Source organism: Orycteropus afer, unplaced genomic scaffold (assembly GCF_000298275.1).
Source record: "Orycteropus afer afer isolate SDZICR_OR568_19922 unplaced genomic scaffold, OryAfe1.0 scaffold00003, whole genome shotgun sequence".
In the NCBI taxonomy this organism is placed as follows: Eukaryota; Metazoa; Chordata; class Mammalia; order Tubulidentata; family Orycteropodidae; genus Orycteropus; species Orycteropus afer.
Window position 1 is genome coordinate 30,093,421 of NW_006921590.1, and position 23,664 is coordinate 30,117,084.

At 45.7% G+C, this 23,664-nt stretch overlaps 1 protein-coding gene across 1 annotated transcript in view; it reads right to left on the reverse strand.

Moving 5' to 3' along the window:
• RAB6B (RAB6B, member RAS oncogene family) overlaps nt 1-23,664 on the reverse strand; it is a 123,556-nt gene that overhangs the window by 63,597 nt on the left and 36,295 nt on the right. Inside the window, exon 2 of the mRNA XM_007936999.2 lies at nt 12,913-12,971. Coding sequence (XP_007935190.1) covers nt 12,913-12,971 — 59 coding nt within the window. The remainder of the gene's footprint in view (nt 1-12,912; nt 12,972-23,664) is intronic.

The following is a 23,664-nucleotide window of genomic DNA, read 5'->3' on the forward strand; positions in this document are numbered from 1 at the left end:
ACTCAAACTATTCCAAAACACAGAAAAGGATGGAATCCTTCCTAACTCATTTTATGAAGCAAGCATAATCTTGATAACCAAAACCAGGCAAAGACATCACTCAAAAGGAAAACTACAGAGAATATAGATGCACAAATCTTCAACAAAATCCTAGCCAACAGACTCCAACAACATATCATTCATTATGACAAAGTGGGGTTCATATCAGGTATGCAAGGATGGTTCAACATTAGCAAAACAATCAATGTCCTCCACCACATAAATAAAACAAAGGAAAAGAAGCACATGATCCTATAAAGTGATGCAGAAAAGGCATTTGATTAAATCCAACACCCATTCCTGATCAAAACTCTCAGCAAAACAGGAATAGAAGGGACATTCCTCAACATAATAAAGGGCATATATGGAAAGCCAACAGCCAACATTATTCTCAATGGAGAGAGACTGAAACCATTCCCCCTGCAAACAGGAACCAGACAAGGGTGCCCTCTATAACCACTTCTACTCAACATTGTATTGGAAGTCCTACCCAGGGCAATAAGGCAAGAAAGGGAAATCAAAGGCATCCAAATTGGTAAAGAAGAAGTCAAACTATCCCTATTTGCTGATGATATGATCCTACACCTAGATAACCCAAGAGACTCAGTCAAAAATCTACTGGAACTAACTGAGAGATTTAGCATTGTGGCAGGATACAAGATCAACATCCAAAAATCAGTTGGATTCCTCTACACCAGCAAAGAGATGGCTGAAAAAGAAATAAGAAAATCAATACCATTTACAATAGCTACCACAAAAATAAAATACTTGGGAATAAACCTTACCAGGTATGCAAAAGACCTACACAAAGAAAACTATATATAAAAAAAAAATACTTCAAGAAACCATGAGATCTACATAAATAGAAGAACATACCATGTTTGAGGATAGGAAGATTGAACATTGTGAAAATGTCAATTCTGTCCAAGGAAATCTATATATTCAATGCAATCCCAATCCAGATCCCATCAACATTCTTTAAGGATATGGAAAAAAACAATCACTAACTTTATATGGAAAGGAAAGAGACCTCGGATAAGCAAAGCACTATTGAAGAAGAATAAAGTAGGAGGTCTCACATTGCCAGATCTCAAAACCTACTACTATACAGCCACAGTAGTCAAAACTGCCGGTATTGGTATAATGACAGACACACAGACCAATGGAATAGAAATGAGAACCCAGAAATAGAGCCATCGACCTGTGGTCAGCTGATCTTTGACAAGGGTCCGAAATCCACTAAATGGAGAAGAGAATGTTTGTTGAATAAATGGTGCTGGCAAAACTGGATATCCATTTGCAGAAAAACAAAACAAGATCTGTACCTCACACCATACCCTAAAACTAATTCCAGACGGATCAAAGACTTAAATGTGAAACCTAAAACTATATATAGAGGTTCCTCAAGGAAAAACTAGGGGCAAATTTAAGGGCCATAATATATAGCAAAAATAGACTATCAAGCATAACTCAAAATGTACAAACAGCAGAAGAGAAACTAGATGAATGGAACCTTCTCAAAATTAAATTTTTATGTGCTTCCAAAGACTTCTCCAAAAGAGTCAAAAGAGAACCTACAGATCGGGAAAAAATATTCGGCAATAACGTATCTGACCATGGACTTATCTCTAGAATTTATAGAAAACTCTAACCCTCAACAACAAAAGAACAAATATAATGCAATTAAAAAATGGGCAGAAGACATGAATGGACACTTCACCAAAGAAGATATTCAGGCAGCCAACAAACATATGAAGAAATGCTCACAATCATCGGCCATTAGAGAGATGCAAATCAAAACAATGAGATACCATCTTGCCCCAGCACTAGTAGCAAAGTTCAACAAGACAGAAAATAACAAATGTTGGCAAGGATGTGGAGAGATTGGGACTCTCATACGCTGCTGGTGAGACTGTAAAATGGTATAACCACTGTGGAAAGCAGTATGGCAATTCCTTCAAAAGTTGGAATTAGAAATACCATTTGACCCAGCCATTCCATTACTAGGTATAAATCCTAAAGAAGTGAGAGCCACGACAAGAGCAGACATATGCACACCCATGTTCATCACAGCACTATTTACAATAATGTTCACTCCTACAATGAAAGTGAATATTGGACTAGTGACTTGAAAATTTTTGCCTGGTACAACAGAGAACTAATGGAATCTCATGAAAAATGCTTCAGCAGAAAAGTCAGGAGATGGATGGATGCTCTTCTGAGTCCTCCCACCGCTTTGTGGCTTCCCTAAACTTGGAAGATCTATTCACAACTTATCATCTACTGTGGGGGGAAAAAAAAAAAAGGCTACTAAGATTACGGAATAGGTGCCCCACGAATATCCTTAGACTCTTTAGAAAAAGGTGCTGGATAATATAATGGTTCTTTGTTTCTTTCTAGCTGAGTGTCTTGGTTCTCTAGTGCTGCTGTAACAGAAACACCACAAATGAATGGCTTTCAAAAACAAGGATTTATTCTCTTACAGTTTAGGAGGCTAGAAGTCCAAGCTTAAAGTACCGGCTCTAGGGGCTGGGTGAAGGCCCCTCAACCTTGGGCTTCAGCTCTGCCTCCTGTTCCAGGCTCAATAGAGCTAAAGGCTTTTTCTGACTCATGCAGTTGCTGGTTGCTGAAGCTGACAAACCCAAGATTGACAGGTAACATGGTGTACTCCCAAGATCAGCAGGCAAACACAAATGGCCACTGGTTCAAGTCCAGGAACAGTCCCAAGATCAGCAGGCCATATGGCAGGCCAATAAAATGAAGACTTGGCCAAATGCAGGATTCAGATGTGTCCAAAGCTAGAGACCATTCCCAAAGCTTATATATACCGGAAGCAGGCCACACCCCAAAGGCAGCTTCCTAGCTGCTTCCAGCAGATTCCACCATGGAGGTGACTACAATCTCATCATGGGGAATAACTATATCCAGCTGCCCAGCCACTCAAAACCATGGCCCAGCCAAGTTGATCAACAACTTTAACTACAACATCAAGCAAGGAGGAATCTGTACTATAGCTAACACTTCCTGCTGTTGTTGTTGTTGTTGTTATATGCCGTTGAGTCAGACCTGACTCATAGCAACCGCTTCTTGGGTTTCTGAGGCAGTATCACTACGGAAGTAGATTGCCCCATCTTCCTTCCGAGGAGTGGCTGGTGGGTTTGAACCGCCAGCCTTCTGGTTAGCAGTAAAGTGCCTTGGCCACTACGCTACCAGAGCTCCACTTCCTGCTGCACCTGGAAAAATACCTCAGGTGAGGTAGAACAAGGTATTACATTCACCAGAAAGCTACTTGGCTTCACGTACCTCCCATTGCTGACTCCTCTTTTCTTGATATCTTTAGTTAGTTGTCCAAGGGTATAAACTCATGCATTTGGTCAATTTTATTTACTGGATTATTGATACTCACAATTATAGTAATTGTCATAGGCTCAATCAAATGTTTCATAACACATATAGCAAATGTCATTGCTCAGAATGCCAATTTAAGGCCGATGAGAAGAATTATGTGTGTATATGAAATTCACTTCAGTGACAAACTAGAGAACCTGACACCTTAGACTAACAAAACAACACACTGCTGTCGAGTTGGATCCGACTCATAGCGACCCCTCCTTGGGTTTCTAAGGCAGTGTCACTGTGGAACTAGACTGCCCAATCTTCCTTCCGAGGAGTGGCTGGTGGGTTTGAACCTCCAGCCTTCTGGTTAGCAGGCTAATGCCTTAGGCACTACGCCACCAGAGCTCCTAACACTAGTCATTTGAAAAAAGGTTCCTGAAAACCTATTCCTCAACTGTGACCTTGTTCCACACAGATTCCCAATTAAAGACCACAGAATCAGAATGCTAGCCCACAGCATGGCAAAGAATCCAGGAGATGCCCACCTACTTAACTGGCAGCATCTGGGGTCTTAAAAGCTTACCAAAGTAAGAAGCAACCTAAAAGGATAAGTATAGTAACCAAGTTCATGCAGAAGAAAGCATTCTTACAAAATAAGTAATCAGAGGTTGTTCACAGTAATCTTTGATCAAAAAGGAGAGAATATACATGAGCTCCAAAATTAAGGCAACTGACTTTAGTTAAATGGCTACCCTAGGTTTTACTCTGGACTCTATCTAATACCCACTTACTTCCTTAATCACCTATTGGCCTTTGTACAGAGTTAAGAGCATGTTGCTAAGGAAAAGCTTTTCATTGTGATTAAGCTAGAGATATACATGGAAAGAATGGTTCAGAGGGGGTCTACATACCAATGTCTTATCTAAAATCTTTTATGCTAGCCAGTCTTCAAGAAATGTTTGCATGAGGACCTACTACTAACAAAAATGTTCTCAAAAAACAACACATTGTGATCATCTTCTGACCTCCCCTGTTCTGGTTACCTAGTGCCACTCTGACAAGAAATATACCACAAATGGGATGGCCTTAACAAACAGGAGTTTATTCTCTTACAGTCTGGAGGCTTTAAGTCCAAGTTCAAATTGCCAGGCTCTAGGGGCTAGGTGAAAGCCCCTCAACCTTGGGGTCCAGCTCTGCCTCCTGCTCCTGGCCCACTGGAACTAGAGGCATTTCTTCACTCAGACAGCTGTTGGCTGCTGAGGCTGACAAGCCCAAGGTTGACAAGTAAAAAGGCACGGTCCCGATGTAACCAAACCACATGACAGGCAATTAACTTAAGTCCATTTTAAGTCCCAAGGTTGGCAGAGCATGGCAGGCCGCTGAACAACAACATAGCTGTATGCAGGGTCTAAGCATGCCATAAGCTAGAGACCATTCCCAAAGCTGCTGCTTATATATAGGAAGCAGACCACACACCCAAAGGCAGCTACTCAGCTGCTCACAGTAAATTCCACCATGGATCTGATTACGAATCTTATCATGGGGAATACCACATCCAGCTGCCCGGCCACTCAACCAGGCCCAGCTAAGGTGACACAAAAAGATAACAACCACATCCCCCTTGTAAACCCCATTTGAGTTACTTCTACAATTATCCCACGTAACCAGTCTTAAGATGTCCACATACACTCTGTAAGCCAATCAACACAAAAACCCCACTTTGTGTTAGCCTGCCTCTCATTTCCATAAATTACTGAGCATCAGCCATACATTTTATCCTGTTCCCGATTTTACTATATAAATATCATGATACAAATCCCTTTTTTCAGAGCACTTGGTTTTTACTTTGTAAACCTATCATGTGCCCTGTTAAAACCTGTCTTGAGCCTTCAATAAATGTTTCTACTCTAACAGAGGACGTGTTCTTACTCTTTCACAATGCGCTCATCTAATTGAAAGTTTAGCATTAAAGTCCATTCAAAGGTGCCTCACAAAAAAGTCTGACAATCTGCTTCTGAGATCAGCCACTAAAAACATTATGAAGCCTAGTCCAACTCTAACACACATGGGGTCACTATGAGTGAGAGTTCACTCTATGGCAACTGGAAAGAGCCACCTATGTGAAACCTACAATGTGAATTGTTGTTGTTGTTGTTGTTACGTGCTGTCGAGTCAGACCCAGACTCATAATGATCCCTCCTTCGGTTTCTGAGGCAGTATCACTACAGAAGTAGATTGTCCCTCTTCCTTCCGAGGAGTGGCTGGTGGGTTTGAACTGCCAGCCTTCTGGTTAGCAGTCAAGTGCCTTAGGCACTATACAATATGAATTAAGAAGGATTATTAAAATCTGGGGGAGAGAAACTACATCATGAGTCCATTTAGCTGATGAAATGTAGCTACTGGTGGGCTAACCCAATATCCATTGGCAACCTCCTTCTCCCTTGCTTGACTCCATTTTTTAGACTATGCAAGTGAAATATTGCTGCTCCTGTCTCTCTAGAGGCTAAGGGTAATCATGTGGCCCAATTCTGCAGTAGTCTGCTGAAGGTAGGATTCTAGGAGAGTTCTTGCTTTCTCCTCCTGCCTTGAAAGCAGATGTGATGTCTAGAGTAGTAGAAGTCAGCCTGCAGGAAGAGGGGAACCCACATGCAAAAAAGACAGAAAAGAGTGAAAGTAAGAGCCTGGAGGTCCAACAGTACCACTAGGCAGCTGTGCCAGTGTCAAGTGCCTCCATGACTTCTTGCACCGGGGAAGCCAAAAACCCTTTGTTTAAGCCACCATTAGTCAGCTTTCAAGGGGCAGTGGTAGTTCACTGGTAGAATTCTTACCTTCCACGCAGGAGACCTGGGTTCAGTTCCTAGCCAATGCACCTCAAGTACAGCTACCACCTGTCTGTCAGTGGAGGCTTATGTGTTGTTATGGGGCCGAACAAGTTTCAGTGGAGCTTCTAGACCTAAGATGACTGGGAGAAAGGCCTGGCAAACTACTGAAAATCAGCCAGTGAAAACTCTGTGGACTGTAATGGTCTAATCTCAACTAAGCATGAGGATGATGAGTGTTTCCTTCTATTGTACATGGGGTCACCATGAGCTGACCAGGTGTCAGCTGATAACAACAGTCAGCTTTCTCTATGAGAAAGTGACCACATTCCTAATTGTTAACATACAAATCATACTACATATGCTTGACAAAAGAGAGGGAGAGAAGAGGAGTGATAGGAGGGAGTGAAAGAAAAGAGGTTAAAGCATAAGCTAGTCTGTTCTCAATCCAGTCCCTAGGTAAATGTTCAGAGGGAGCACTTGGATGGGAGAAACTCTGCTGGTCACGGCCCCAGTAGGCCTCTGAGATCAACAGCATCCCAGCACACTGACAGGCATTCAAGGAGATTTCACTTTATAAGACATATTTTGATTGCTGATTTATAGATAAAATTGTGTCACCAAAAACATGTGTTGTAAATCCTAACCCCTGTTACCTGTGGTTACAATCTCATTTGGGAATGGGTTGTCCATGTTATGCTAACAAGACAGGACCAGTGTAGGGTATGATTTAAGTCAACCTCTTTTGAGATATAAAAGAGATTAAACAAGCAAGCAAAAGAAGCAAGAGAAATGCCAAGTCACATGATGATCACCTAGAAGCAGGAACTCAAAAGAGACAAGGACCTTCCTCCAGAGCCGACAGAAGAAGAAAGCATTCCCTTAGAGCCAGCACCCTGAGTTTGGACTTGTAGCTTCCTAAACTGTGAAAAAAATAAATTTGTTTGTTAAAGCCACTCACTTGTAGTATTTCTGTTATAAGACAACTGCAGAACTTAAATGTCTGCAAAAGATGATGGAACTTATTACTGTATTAATATTTACTGGTTTTTGATTGTTGCTATTCTTAGTTTTAAATGACAAGTTGTTAGTTTCACTTCCTCATTATTGACTTAGTTTGTTGAAGGTTTGTTTTTGCTTTTTAGTATAGTAGGTAGTAATGCACATTTGTATCAACAATATTTTTGACTTATAATTTTCCATCATCTAGATTTTAAAACCTGTGTGAATATGGTCTAAATACAAATTAACCATACTCCTATGGCTGAAGGAGAAATATACATGCTATAAGCACATATGCAGTATGCACACCCACACAGACCAAGGTCTGGCTGGCCAAGCACTGGTGGAACGTGTTGTCCCAGAAAGAGAGACTTGAGAGCATCAAGTACTACACTTTCTACACACTGTGATTCCTACACAAATGCTCCCTCCCTGAGCACCAGAAATATGCTGCTCATGTGGCACAGGGGAGCTCCTCTGTGAAAGGTGATCTCTGTGCTGCAGGGTCGAGTCATTGGGGTGGGGGCTGGTTTGAGGACTGCTGTGTGGCCAGATAGGTGGTGTTACAGACCCAATGACCAGGTCCTAGTAAACACTTATATTTATTTCATTAAATCAACCTACAAATGCTACACAAAAAAACATCTGATCATTTTGAGAAACACTGTAAGAACCAAAAGACATGCTACCGATGTGCTCCTGGAGGGAGATGGCTCCAGCGGGTCAGATGTTGGGCCAGCAGTCACAAGAAGGGCCAGATAGGCCTAGGAGCATGAGGAGAGGAGCAGAGGGGAAGGGCAGTTAAGTCAGAGACTATACTGAGGGCCAAAACAGAGGTTCCAGCCCCCAAAGCAGACAGATTGGGAGGTCTCATCCGGTGTACAGGCCAGGAGGTAAGAGAGGTCGGCCTCAAGGCAGAGCGGGCAGACATGGTGTTAAGGATCAGCTGCAAGGGTGAAAGCTGCTATCTATTCAGACTCTTCTCAGGCATCTCCTCAGCCTTTGAGGGTGCTGTGGGGCAGCCAGAGGCTCTGAAGGACCCAGGGAATGAGTGACCTTGCTTGTGCAGGCAAAGCTTCAGTGCCCACTGGAAACATTCCTCCACTCTATGAGTGTCCTGAGAGCAGCTAGGTAAGTTCCAGCAGGCCAGGTCCTCTTCTGAGACAACCTCTTAGGTCACTGGCTCTTGTACTATGCAGTGAGGTTCAGGGATAAACCAATGGGAACCCATCCTCAGCTGTAAATTCTTCTCAATCACTTCTGAGATTTTAAAAATATTACTGCATGAACCCCATCGCAGTGAGTCCGTAAATCTTCCTGCCAACAGAGGTAGCGGGTAGCACTTTAGGCCTAGGATGGTTTCTTAATGTCTTGATGTAAAGCTGGCTGGCCAATAGGTAATGCTAACGTCCAGACAGTGTTGAGAACCATGAAAGACCCATGAGGGGCCCCACAAGAGCCCTGCTTCCAAATCTCCTCACCCACCCCATGCAGCCAAGCTTGAAAATCTCCCATTATGACTTTATTCCTGGTTACAAACAGGTGGCTCAAGGACTAGGCTTACAGGTGTGTTTCATGTGATTTGTGCAGGGCTAGCTCACATGAAGGGCTATGTCTTTACTACAAAAGTTGATATTGTTGTTGTTGTTGTTGTTATGTGCCGTCGAGTCAGCCCTGACTCATAGCAACCCCTCCTTGGGTTTCCGAGGCAGTATCACTACGGAAGTAGGATTGCCCAACCTTCCTTCCGAGGAGTGGCTGGTGGGTTTGAACCGCCAGCCTTCTGGTTAGCAGGCAAGTGCCTTAGCCACTATGCTACCAGAGCTCCTTAAAGTTGATATTAGAAGGTTTTTTTTTTTTTTTACAATAAACTTTGGAAGTAATTTTTTAGTTGTTAGCTGTCATCGAGTCAGAACCTGACTCATGGTGACCTCATTCACTGTAGAGTAGAACTGTTCCACAAAGTTTTCTCGGCTGCAATCTTTATAGAAGCAGACTGCCAGGCCTATTTTCCAAAGAGCCACTCAGTGGGTTTGAACTGCCAAACTTTAGGTTAGCAATCAAATGCAAACTGCCCCAACTTAGGCTTCTTAACAGAATCATCGCAGCCTTGAATCCCATCTGGCTGGCTGTGAGTCTTGACTTTTCACTTTAAGTGAGGAGATTTATATGAGGTGATGGTCAGCTGAGGAGAGGCTGGAGAGGACGTGTGAAGAGAACAAGATGTGTGGGGGTGAGTGTGTGTGTGTGGGGGGGGGACAGGTATTGGAGGTGAGTGCTAGGTAAAAGGAGGCAGAAGCCCACTCTCCTGAGGCCTCCAGGCCGACAAAGACAAGTGGCATCTCCCGGGGCCTGCTAGTAGACAGAATCTCCCAAGAGGTCTAACAGTGAGATCTAGCTCTGTACACCTGGGTCCTCATGCCAGCCTCTCAAGGGCTTATACATGTTCAGTACCAGATGAAGGGAGGATTCACCGACTGTCACCTGGGATGGGGGATGACCCCCCCTCAGCTTCCATGCCTCAGCTGAGGGCAGGGCCAGATTCTGTGGCCAGTTTCTCCAACTTCCCCCCCAAACACCTGACAAACATCTGTTGTCAGAATAAGTGAATGGGAGGAGAGGCTGAAGTGGGAAATGGAGACAGTCATACAGAAAGGATGGAATACATTCTACCCAGGGCACTGACGGTCTGAGCACCCTGGCCAATCACAGCAGGGAAGGTTCTAGGCTGTGTGGCCCCTCTGCTGGGGGACAGGATGTTTGTGAGGCTGGCAGGGAGTCACCATGCTAGGGAGAAACTTGGAAATAGGAGAGAGATTAAGTTTATACCCCTCAGAACCCTTGGGGATCTTGTCCTCTCTGCCACCAAGCTAAGAAAACAAAATAAACAAAGTAACACTTCCCTCCTCTGGATCCCCAGAGAATTCATTAAAGTGAGCTGGTGTGTGCAAAAAATTGGAGCCCTGGACACCCAGCCTAATTACCATTTTAAAGGGTACTGTGAAAAGAATTCCACCTGCTGCAATTTAAAAAAAAAAAAAAAATTCAACAAAACCTGCAATGGAGAGAGCAGTTGCTTCTCTGTGGGTCTTGTCATAATGAGTCTCTGTGACCTCACAGTCTGATGGGGTCTAAAACTTGATGCAGACAAGCACATCTCCAAGTCACTTTTGTTCCCACAGGCATTTGTGGCACCTGATGTGGTCAGGCTCTGTGCTGGGCCCAGGAGCACAGCCAGAGCACATTAGGAGTTACTGCAGATCTGGGAAGGCTAGATTAGGACCAAGGACACCATACTGCAGGACAGAGAGCAACCTCGGAACAGACACTTGCTCTGAGCCTTGATGAGTCAGAATTCTTCACAGCAGAAAGAAGAAGAATCAAGGGCATTCCAGCAGAGGTCCTGACACTGTCCCCATATGGGGAGGGTTGAGAAAGAAGGCCCACTGGACCACTGGGTGTGGGACAAGCAGTGAGCAATGGGAAATGACTTTGGAGTCAGCGGTGCAGTGAGATTTTGAGGGACTCAAATGGCATGAGGAGGAATTTAGATTTTGATCCACACCAATACAGGCTGCTGCAAAGGCCCAGAGGCCACCTTGGCCACCCACCACTGCCAAGAATACCAACCAGCCAAGAGTGGTACTCTTATCATGGGACATAAACAGGAGGCATTACTGCTGTTGTTAGTTGCCATCGAGTTAAGTCCAACCATGGTGATCTCATGTGCACAGAGCAGAACTGCTCCAGAGGGTTTTCAAAGCTGGGACCTTTCAGAAGTAGGTCGCCAGGCATTTCTTTCAAGGTGTCTCTAAATTGGTTCAAACCAACAACTTTACAGCTAGTAGTTGAAAATTTAACCCTCTGCGCTGCCTGGGGAATCCAAAGAGTATTACTTAATCAAAAAACTCAATCAAAAATCAGTAATAAAAAGAATCAAATAATTAAAAATAACTAAGTATTTGAGATAATTTATACACACACATACACAAATGAGGAGCTCTGGTGGCTTGAGAACTGAAGTCTATTGGGGATGTCATCTCTAATCCAAACTGGTAGAGCAGAACTCCCCTTATTAGAAAGAGAGACTTTGACAAGCTCATGGTGATACAAAGCCCTGATCTAGAGAGAACATAACAAAGGCAAAATGAGGCCAAGACACATGTCCCAGAGCCCATACCCCATGGCTCTGGTAGTGTAGTGCCTAAGGCACTTGACTGCTAACCAGAGGGCTGGCGGTTCAAACCCACCAGCTACTCCTTGGAAGGAAGGTTGGTCAATCTACTTCCATAGTGATACTGCCTCAGAAACCCAAGGAAGGGTTGCTATGAGTCGGATCTGACTTGATGGCATATAACAATAACAACAACAACAACAGGGGCATCACGCAGGGCCCCTCTCCCAGGCCTCATGTTCTTACCTTACTGTCAATTGTTACCAAGTCTGGGAAGTTATCTAGTATTTCAGACCACGGCAGAGTGAAAGGATGAAACGAGACGGAGGCAGAGAGAGGCGCTATACTTGAGGCAAGGACAATGGCTGGTTTAGAGGGAAATAGCCAGACTAAAAAGTAGACAAAGAACTATGAGCTGCAGTGAATAGTGTTCCACATCCTTTATGACTCAGTGTGGGAAGGGGGAGGGATATCTTAGAAAAACAGTCCCCAGTGAGTTCTATAAATATTTGTCCTTTGAGGAGTCAATGACAAAAGGATTCCATGATCAAATACATCTGGGAGATCCTGTATACTACATCCCCTTTCAGCAAATGAAACCATACATGAACACAGTAAAGGATCTGAGAAGTCCCGCAGTAGAGAAATCAATTCAGTTGTGTTCACTCAGTGTCCCCCAAATCTATGCAAGCACTGAACCTCTCTCATCCTAATTTTTTTCAAGGAAAACTTACTAATATTCGCTTGAAACTAGTATCTCACAAAACCCACTGGCTTAGAAAAATGTACTGTTAGTTGCCTCTACCTTAAGAATCTTTTATTTTAGAAGTAGTTGAAATGATTAAGTTTGATGCTTTTTGAGAAAAGAAACAGTTGCAGGGAAAATTCACTTGCACAAACCTCCCCATTCAACAGTGGGGCCAGGAAAGTGAATGTTAGTGACACCCACAAGCTCACCTTTGTGTCACATGGAGCACAGCTCTGGGTCTCTGGTTGACCCCAAGCCATTCCTGAGTCAGAGGTCATTCTGTCCAGCCTCCTGCCCACATGAAACAGTGCAAAACACCAGGCAAGTCTCCCGCTGGGAAGGAACTGCCTCAGCAAGCCTGGGGTACACGTGGGCGTGCTAGAGAAACAAGTTCTCCTAATGCTTTAACTTTCACCTCTCTGTTTGCCCATCCTTCTCTCCCTGACAACCCCCCAGGTAACCAAACATTTAATGGTTTAAGGCTGCCCATGAAGAGCAATAACACACGCGACTGAAATGTGTCATCTATTTTTAAAATATCCCTCTGGAAAATTTTTTCTTGACCAAGGTTTGGATTTTCAGAAGAGCTCAGGATCTTTACTGGGCTGGGACTAGTACACCGAAGGGAAGCTCTGCCCAGACAAATGGACACCCTAGAACCCTAAGACAGACCTGCTCTCATCCCCGCACTAGTGAGTCTGGAGACAGGCACGCCATGCTCTCCAGGCAGCTGTTATGTCTATGGATAGGGGATGGGATGGGGTAGGGGTGGAGGACAGGGCCCAGAACCTCACCTGGTACGTGTTGTCGAAGCTGTCATACATGAACCTCGTGATCAGAGACGTCTTCCCGACTGCAAAACAAGAAGAGAGCTGTTCAGCCGTGGCAATGCAGAGCGAACCAGTTGTCATCAAGTGGACTCCGATTCAAGGCAACCCCAGGTACAGCAGTATAGAACTATGCTCCATACAGTTTTCTTCAAGTTTAAAACTATTTATTATGAGCTTTGCTGAAGCCACGTATCTCTGAGTGGTGCAGACAGTTAACATGCTTGGCTGCCAACCAAGAGGCTGGATGTTCAAGTCCACCCAGAGGCACCTTGGAGGACAAGCCTCTTGATCCACCTCTGAAAAATCAGCCATTGGAAACCTCAGCTCTAAAGAGTTTTCAAAGACTGATTTTTCAGAAGTAGATCACCAGGGCTTTCTTCCAAGGAGTCTCTAAGGTTTCTGTTAGCTGAGCACCTTAACTGCACAATCCAAAGTTAGCCTTTTCTGAACACATTTCATTCAGAGAAAACAGATGAAATGTGAAATAAAACAAAAAGTACAGAGGAAATATGAGTTGTAGAAACAGGTAAGTCATGGAAGGCAGGCCCCTGGGACCCCAGGGTTGAGTCTCTATACCAGGTAGGCTGCTGGCCCAAGTGCTGAGGGCAATCCCAAAAAAGAAGGTTCCCACTGCACCAAGAATTATCTCCACCCAAATCCAGGTGTTCTTTGGCCCGTAACAGCCCCACTCACTCAAAGCCATCATGGAGAACTGGAGCAAGTGGGCACACAATGAGATGCTCCTCTCACATGTGCCATGCTCTTCTGGAAACATGGTCTTTTCATTGGCCATATGCAGGGATAGAAACTCACTCTTTATTCCCATCTATTCAATCTTGGGATTGGTGAGGAAGGTGGCTTCTTAAGGAGCCAACAGACATGGGAAACACATGGGTCATCCCCTAGTGTCTCTTGTGGACAAGACTATTCTTCGCAGTGTGTGAATGGTTGTCCAGCTCACTGCAGGATGGTTAGTTTCCCTGGACCCCACCGATAAATGTGAGAGGGATGGGTCCCAAGTCATTGTGACAACCTAGGACTACTCACACCCCCCAAAAAAAAAAACCAAACTCACTGTCATCAAGTTGATTCGACTTATAGCGACCCCTCCTTGGGTTTCCAACGCAGTATCTCTACGAAAGCAGATTGCCCAGTGTTCCTTCAGAGGAGTGGCTCGTGGGTTGGAACCACCAGCCTTCTGGTTAGCAGTCAAATGCCTTAGGCACTACACCACCAGAGCTCCCCAGGACTACCCCACACGGGGCAAATGCCCTCTAAAGGGCAGTAACTTCCCACTGGGACAACTATGAGAAACTGGGATGTCTCTTGGGAATCCCATAAATGCTACTAATGTCCCAAACTGCAGGGACTGGCTTCTGATTTAACCCTGTGCAGGTCCCCTGGGGCCTGGCATGGCAGAAATTCCTACTGCTGCATTTCTTATCATCTGGGAGGGAAAGGTGGGTGAGAAAGGGAAAGGAACATTTGTCAGGTGAGGCTGGCACAGAGTGCTTCCCTACATTGTTCCCTGAATCTCTGCCATGGCCCTGTGAGGCCCAGGGGGACTTGTCCAGCTGAGCTTGGCTCCAGCCTGGGTCCTTTCTGCTCTGGGCTGCAGGACACAGATAACCCTGGCAAGAGATATAAAACAGCCAAGAGCTTTTCATTCTGCCCCTCCCTGTTTCCCAGGGTAGGATGTGCGCAGGCTGGGCTTGGCAGGGTAGCTGGTTACCACTTCAGTGGAACAGCGCATTCCCACCCTGGGAAGGGTTCTTTACTAGTTTGGAAGCCTCAATTATAAAAATCAGTTGCTGCCACATCAACTCCAACTTATAGCGACCCCATGTACATCAGAATAGAACTGTGCTGTAAATGGTTTATGCTGGGTTAATTTTTTGGAGGTAGATTCTCAGGCCTTTCTTTTCAGATGTCTCTGGGTAGACTAGAACCTCCAACCTTTCTTTTAGCAGCCAAGCATGTTAACTGTTTGATTATGCAGATGCCAAAGCCTTAATGGTACACCATATACCAGATCAGTATAATCATCTCTCAAAAGCAGATACATACTAAGTGAAAAACAACTGTATTTTCTCCAGAAGGAACATCTGACAGACTTTATGTTAGGGTAAATTCAGAAGACTCCACTGGAACTGGTTAACCAGATTCAAATCTACCCTGGGGTACTATTAGCTCTGTCACCTCGAGATGGGCACTACCCTCTGGACCTCAGTTCATTTTAAAATGGGACTGATAATATCAAAGACTTCAAAGGGCTGTAGTAAGAATTAAATAAGATAAAGTGCCAGGCACAAACAAAATGCTTAAAAGTGGTAGAAGTATAAAAACTGAAATAGCTGATGCAGGTTCCAGAACATCAGAGGGAAAAATAATACCAGAACATTTCTAGAAGAAAATCTCTGGAGGGGGCAGCAATGCACCCAAGATATCTTCTTATTTCACCTGCAAACTGTCCTTTGTGCAGATAGAAATTAAAGCTGTAAAGTGCTTTCAAATTGCTTGAAATATCCCCATTAAAAATTTCACATGGAAGCTTGCAAACAGCCATCTAAGATGCAACAATTGGCATCTTATCTGGTACAAAGAAGACTGAAGAAAATCAAAGACGCATGGAAAGGATTAGTCCAAGGAACTAGTGGACCATGGGAACCTCAGGCTATATAACCCTGAGACCAAAAGACTAGATGGTGCCCACCTACCAATGCCAACCACTCAGGAAAGGATCAAAATTGGAGATCCTGGATAGAGTAGGAGAAAGATGTAGAACAAAACTCAAAGTCATAAAGAAAAGACCAGGCTTACTGGTCTGCTAGAGACTGGTGAAACCCAAGACTATGGTGGCCCCGAGTCACCCTTTGGGCTTTGAACTGAATTCACTCCCATGTCTTAACTCTCAGCCAAACAACAGACAGGCTAACGAGCTGAACACCTACATCAGGGAGATGCACTCCTTAGAACAATCAACCATGGGAGATCAGAAGAGCAGCATTTGCACAGGGAGAAAAGTAGGGAGGCAGGGATGCGTAAGCAAGTAGGACACAGGGAAAGGGTAACCACAGGAAGGAAGTGGGAGGAGAGCCATTATATACACTGTGGGGAATGTAACCAGTGTCAGGGAAAAAAAAAAAAAATCACATTAAAGTGAGAAGCAGGAGGCTTCCCACAGGTTGAGAATCAGCTCTGAGTGCAGGTAGCCATGGGCAGACCTGGCAGAGAACTGCAAAGGGGACCACAGAGTAAAAACTGAGGCAACCCTGAGCTAGCAAGAGGCAGGAGAAATTCAAGTAGGAAAAATAGAAAGCCTTCTCCCTTTTAAGTGCAGTGGAAAGTTACCACCTTCTCAGAAATAGAGGGATCACAGAGCCTACTGGTAACTTCCTGAGGCAGTGGCACTCTGCTTCTTACACCTCAGGGAAAAGGGGTGAGCTTCAGGGAGCAGGGTGAGGAGAGAGAAGGAAGACACAATTCTGTTCTCCGAACATATTCTTCCCTGGGGCAACTGAGTGGCAGGGAGGAGACACAGTGGAATCCTAAATATACACTAAAGGAACAGGAAGTTCATGGAGTAGTGGAGAATTCAGAAATCCCTGAAAGAGGATGGCAAATTGCCCCTTTTCGTGACACCAACCATTGCCAGTGGAGTAGTGCTGGCCCACAGGGTGAAGTCTAGGTGGAAGGAGAAACTCGTAAGCAAACAAAGTGCCTATTGGAACTGTGTCAGCAGAAGCTCGTGTGATACTATGATCTGAGCAGGTTTCGGCGGGTGGGCTAAGAAGAAAGGTCTCGCAATTCACTTCCAGAAATCAGCCAATGCAAACCTTACAGATCACAATGGTCTGGCTGCTGTTATGCACGGGGTCGCCATGAGTCTGGGGCCAATTCAACGCCAGCTAACAACAACAACAACAACTGGGTCTCTGTGGGAGGAACTCTGAAGTTAGGGTCCCGGCCACCACCACCATTTTCTGAGCATGCCCCGAATCCTCAAAACTGGCAGCATGTGCACTCAGTATTTAGGAGTCATGTTCCAAGCATGTGGCAGGAGCTGTGCCAGGCACGGGATTTACATGACAGCAGCGAACAAAAGAAATGCAGCACCTACCCGTCTGAGGCCTGCAGTGATTCTGAGCTTGCAGCCACACTGTATTAAGCCCCTTAGCATTACCCCGTTTAGTCCACGATGCTGAAACTGGTACTAACGTCATTTCCATTTTATATACAGGGAAACTAATTTGCAGCTCCTTGCTCAAGGTTGTAGAGCTGAGTGGGGCTAGTATGTGGCTGCCTGTGGAGCTGAGCTCCCATTACTCCTATCCCTGACCCTCCTTAGCATCTTTGGGTCATGCTGGGTCACAGGATTCTGCCAGGTCATTACTGCCACCGCAGTCAACGTTATCAAGCTTCAAGAAACTGACCTGGCCGTGCCAAAGCACCTTGTTATTGAAACAAGCTAGAGATGGGGCCTCTCTCCATCCAATAAGTACTTGACCCAATCTGGCATGAAACAAGGAGGGCTCAGAAAGCAAGAGTGAGTGGGTTTAAACATCTGGGGTCCCACAACCCAATGGAGGCCCAGAAGGGCTTGTTCTTGTTTTGCCACAGAACAGAATTATTTCTTACTGTTCCTCTAGGCCCCATTTTCTCATTTCTCAGAGCAGAGGTCTCCTCATTGCCCACCTACGGATCCCAAGACCACCCATACTCTTTCCCTGGCTGCCAGGATACTGTAGTGCAGACCCCATTGTGAGCCTGTCAGCTCAGCTTCCCCTGCTCCCCATTTCGTAGGATCCCCATTTCTTAAAATGATGTGCCAGAGGCCCCCGCTCCCAGGCCTTCCCTGTCTGTGTCCCACCACTGAACTGGCCCACTCTCCTCTCCAAACCACCCTACTAGTCAGACCATGCATTCTGGAGAAATGCACTACCCTCCCACCCCAACATCTCTTGGCCCTTTCTAGTTGGGAATAATCCCTGAGGGGTCCAGTCCACACCTCTGGTTCTTCCACAGCCACTGGCAGCCTATGTCTATGTTTTTCACTACAGTGCATCTGGCCAGTGTCCCAGCCTCCACCTTGAGCAAGTCTGTCACTGCAGGGTCTCTGCCCTGACCCCTGGCTCTGAGGCCCTGAGGTAAGGCTTACCAGTGTGCAGGGGCCTGACCAGCACTCAGTGCAAAGCTGTGCAATATACCTCAACATGACTACAGGGAAGGCATCCTCCACACTCTGTCTCTGGGAAGCATTCTCAGCAGAGCTTATTAAATGAGCCCTTCTTGTTGACCTTGCCCAGCCTCTATCATGGGACACGTAAACGAGCCGAGCAGGTTAAGGGGCTGCCCTGTGTTAAGCTCCTCTCTCCTCTAACAGGCAGAAGCTCCTTTCTCACCCCACATCCCACCCTCAACAACTGCTGGGTAGAAAGAAGGTGCTAGAACTTGGAAATGGAGAACCTGACACCCCACCTACCTGTATGTTCTCTCAGTCTCATCATGAAAGGTGGGAAGGACAGGTGGTACCTGTTGCCTGACTGGGCACTACCATTGGGTTGTAGCCAAGAGGGGCAGTGGCATCTGACCAGGCTGAACAGGGGTTGGTGGGTGGGAGGGCTTGAGGCCCTCCCCCTCTGAGCCCTCTTGCCCGTCATCAGCTGCTGGAACTGATGAGGGAGCCATCCTCTCACACGGCTTTGTTCTCAAGGTCATGCTGCCCTACATCCCTTTTAATAACAGCTCCCGGACACCACTGCAGCGCAGCAGAGCTTTCTGAGCAAAGATTCAGCTCCACTGGCAGGATTTTATTGAACGTAAGCAGGCTAATCATTATTGGGCTTTTTTTTCCCCTCACTGCTCATGGTTCAGCAATATTCTTATAATCTTCTGGTAGTTTAGTCCCACATGATTAAACAGAGAGATACATTTTTCCCCTTTCATTGAAATGAGGGTGAAAAATTCATTACTGAGCATTTACCAGGTACCTGGCATTCAAAAAAGGAAGAAAACAAGTGCTAACTTGCTGAGTCTCTACTCAGCGCCAGACAAGGAATTCAATGCTTTTTATAGGCTCCCTCATTTAATCCTCATCATTATCCAAAGAATTAGTTATTATCCCCAAGGTTACAAAGCTAGTAAGTGGTAGAGCTGGGGTTTCAACCCAGGTCTGGATCCAAAGTCAACCATGGCACTGTGTTGGTTTATACAAAGGTTTAACAAGCAGCCAAGAAGGAAGTCCCAAAAGTCAGGATCCAGGCAACTGGACAGTCAGGAAGGCTGCGTGGAGAAGGGTAGCTGAGGTGGAAAGGATGACAGTGGGGGAGAATGGGTATTCCAGGCAGGCGGAACTATGTGAGCAATGTTCAGAGGCAAGGAGACAAAAAGCTCATGAAAAGAGGGAAGCTAAGTTACATGGGGTGGGAGTGGCAAAGCACAAGGGTGTCCAGGAGTGACAGCAGACACACTGGGAAGCCCCTGAGTCTGAGCTTCCTCTCAGAGAAAATGGAGGGAGACAAGGGGAGGAGACCAGTTGCCAATCACTGATTCATGATGATCTCATGTGTGTCAGAGCAGAATGTGCTCCACAGGGTTTTCAACGGTGATTTTTCAGAAGTAGATTACCAGGTCTTTTTTCTAAGGCACCCTTGGACAGACTCGAACCTCCAACCTTTGGATTAGCAGCAAATGCGTTAATCATTTGCATCACCTAGGGACTCCAAAAACTGTTCAAGGAAGTTCCATGTGGTCACTGGGCTGATTGAAACCAAAATCCAGCTCTAGAGTCAACAGAGGGGAGGGATGTGGCAGGCAGTGAGCAGCAAGGCAAGTGAGGACAGGGGCCAGATCCCACAGGCCATGAGGGCCCCATCAAGGAGCACGGATTCTCTCCTGAGGCAGCAGGAATTTCACAAAGGTTTTAAGCAAAGGCATGGTATGAACAGGTGTGGCAGTTCATATAATTTCCAAGATGGGCGTGCATATATTCCCCATCCTACATGCCCTTCTTACCATGTCACAATGACACTCCACCAAGGGGTGAATCTGGATGGGCCTGTGACCATGGCAGAAATGACACTGCATGGTGCTGAATGCTGGGTTAGAAAGGCAGTACAGCTTCTGACTCCGTTCTCACTCTCTCATACTCTAGAAACTAGCCCTTCAATCCAGCCACCGTGGTGTGAGGAAGCTCAAAGTAGCCTACATGGGGGATACACCTGGAGATGCCCACGTGGAAACTGAAGCCCCCACCAACAGCTAGAATCAACCACCAGACAAGTGAGTACATGAACCTTCAGATGACTCTAGTCTCCAATCTTCAAGATGCCTCAGTTGATAACACGTGAACAAGTCCTACCAAGTCCTGCTCAGACTACAAATTTGTAAGCAGAGTAAATATTCTGTTTTGAGTCACTGTTTTGGGGTGGTTTGTTACATGGCGTTAGGTAACCAGAGCAACAGACCCCTTTTTTAGAAAGAATACTGCTATGGAAAAATGGCCTACAGGAGCCTCAGTGAGGCAGGAATCCAGCGAGAGATGGGGGATGGCAGTGAAAGCAGAGGCAGTGGGGAGGGGAAATGGAGAGCAGGGGAGGGCGACAGATCTGGTGAATGGTCAGATTCAAAAGAGAGCTCGGTATGCTTCCCTGTGACCTGCTTTTAAGATCAGCAGACGACAGAGCCATTCCTTGAGCCCAGGCAAACTGGAAAAGGAACAAATACCAAGCAATCACCCTGAATTCAGGTCACCCAAGAAAGTCTTCTTTAAAATTGTCAGATCAAAGGACAAACACTAGCACTGTATTAAAGGGAAAAAAATAATACCAATAGTAATTCAATCTCACTAGTTGAGGACCTAAGCTTATTTTCCACTATCAGCATCACTGTGAAAAGTGTTCTCCTGCCCAATATGTGCTCTTGGCCAAGGGTCTTGCATACTGTGGGCTGTCCAGAGGAGCTCAGTCTTACGTACCCTGGAAATTCCACCAGTGCAGGATGGACTGAATGCAGACCTTCTCTATTGGCTACCAGCACTCACCTGGACCATACCCACGGGCCCCTCACTCTCCCAGCCTTTCTCTGGCCCAAGCTCCATCTCTGTGGCAGGTTTTAGGTAAATATGTTTTTGCATTCTAGTGGCTTCTATAGGAAGCCACAAAGGACAGTGGGGCTTTTCCATTCCCTCAGCAACAAGCCCCCGCCCTGGGGCGGGGGGCTTACCTGTGCCAGGCCTGTGCTGGACACAGGATTCCCATCAAGAAATCAGATGCGCCTGTGCTCTCAAGCAGCAGCCCCCCCCCTACTGTGGTGGAGCTAGATTCAGATGCAAATACCTAACACTGGGTCTGTGTGGGAGGGGTGCTACTATGAGACCAACAGAAAGAGAAAGTCACTTGCTAGAAAAACCATGGTAGCCTCCTGGAGGAAGTGACACATGGGCTGGGCCTTGATTGGTGGCGATGGGGGATCTGTAGAATGGCCTGGGGGAGAGTGCGGAGGGCACAAAGGTAATGCAAGGCTAAGGAGCACTTTGCATACAGCAGCCATTATCCACATTTCTCCACAGTCCACATGAACAATACCACCCAGGGTTGTGGGGCCAGTGCCTATGAAGGTTCTTGGGCTTGGTTTATGTCAGGGAACAGGCTGAAAGGTGAATGGGCAATGAGTTCCCAGACTCCTGCTCTAACACACCTCTCTGAAGGACACCTCTCTTCCCTGTCATCTCACACAGCGCCAGCTGTGACCCCAGGTAACACTGGGTAGAAGGGAGGGGAGTGTGGGTGGGTGGGGGTATGCTGTAAGGGCAGAATGTGAGCAAAGCATAGAGAACCAGCTGGAGACTTCATGAAACACAAAGAAAACCCATTCCTGGAGGGTCTTCCATGACCCAGCAGGGGGTGCACCACCCACCAGGTAGCCCCCTCTCTGAGCCTGGCCAAAACCTTGTGATACTTCTAGACAGACAGTGAGATCCTGCCTGGCCCTCTTCAGGATCCACAGAGAACAAGGACCCGGCATAACTCATGGCCATTTCTTTCTTTCTTTTTTTTTAAAATTGTGATTTGGGTGAAAGTTTACAGAGCAAATTCACTTTCCATACACCAGTTCACATACACTTTGTCTCGTGACACTGACTACAATTTACCCCAATGCAACAACTCCCCTCTCACCTCCTCCTGATCGTTACCTCTTCCCTGTGTCCATCCCATCCCTCCATGCATTCCTGGCCCCTGAGCTGTCTCCCTGTGCATAAACAGCCCTTCTTTCTCCCACGATTGTTCTCACCAAGATGTGTATCCACCTCAGGTAAATGGTCAACTCATATGCCTATCTTTTGTTTGGCTGGAAGCCACAGGTGTGGGTTCAATTCCAGACCTGAAGGGCAGCTAGGGGCCATAGACTCAGCGGTTCCATCAGGCTCTATCAGACCAGCAAACCTGGTCCCCCCACTTTTTTTTCCAAATGATTTTGAGTTTTGTTCCACATTGTTCTCCCTCTCTATCCAGGATCTCCTCCATAGATCACCCTCTGAGTGGTTGACAGTGGTAGCCAGGCACCATCTAGTTCTCCTGGTCTCATAGTTGTATAGGCTGCGGATCTCATGGTATACCAGTCACTAGGACTAACTGTTTCCATGAATCCTTGGTTTTCTTCATTCTTCTTTGCTCCTGATGAGGAGAGACCCATCGTTGCATCTAGATGGCTGCTTGCAAGCTTTCAAGATCCCAGTCGCTACTTGCCAAAGTAGGAAGTGGAACAATGTTTTGTGTAGTATGTTATGCCAATTGAGCTTGACGGCCCCTGCAACTATGGTCCCAAGCCACAGGTTCAACTACTCACTCCCTCTGGATAGCTGGCTGTGACCAAGAAGTGACCACAACCTTGTGCTTTGTCAGCTCTACTATACACCTGGGAATTCTTACAGAACATATAAATACACATATGGGACCACTGTCTGCCAACCCTATACATGGTCTTGGGTACACTCCCTGCTACATAGACATACCTAATAGTTCAGTCTGTCCACCCATCTATCCACCCGTATGCCCATGTTTGCCTTCACTGACAACCAGTACTGTATATGCAAAAGGGTTCCTCGTTGTTGTCTGTACCTCCCATGTACCTCTCTATATCTTTCTCTTCCTCAATGTTACCATGTTGATCACTCACATTTGGTACATTGCCCTTCTCTTCACCCAAATCAATACTTATCTCTACCTATCTAACAGTGTTCCCTTCCCACCCCTCACACCCTGGTAACCAACAAAGAAAATTTCCTTCCATACATAAACCGTTCCTTGATTTATACAATAATGGACCAATATAATATTTGTCCTTCTGTGATTGACTTATTTCACTCAACATAATGTCCTCCAAGTTCATCCACTTTATGCAGTGTTTTGGAGATTCTAGGTTATTCTTTAGGGTTGTATAGTATTCCACTACATGTGTATGTACCATAGTCTGGTTATCCATTCCTCAGTTGATGGACACCTAGGTTGTTTCCAACTTTTTGCTATTGTAAATAGTGCTGCAATGAATATGGGTGTGCATATGTCTGTTCTTGTCATGGCTCTCACTTCTTTAGGATATATACATAGTAAAGGAATGGCTGGGTCAAATGGTATTTCTGTTTCCAACTTTTTAAGCAATCGCCATACTGCTTTCCACAATGGTTGTACCATTTTACAGTCCCACCAGCAGTGTATG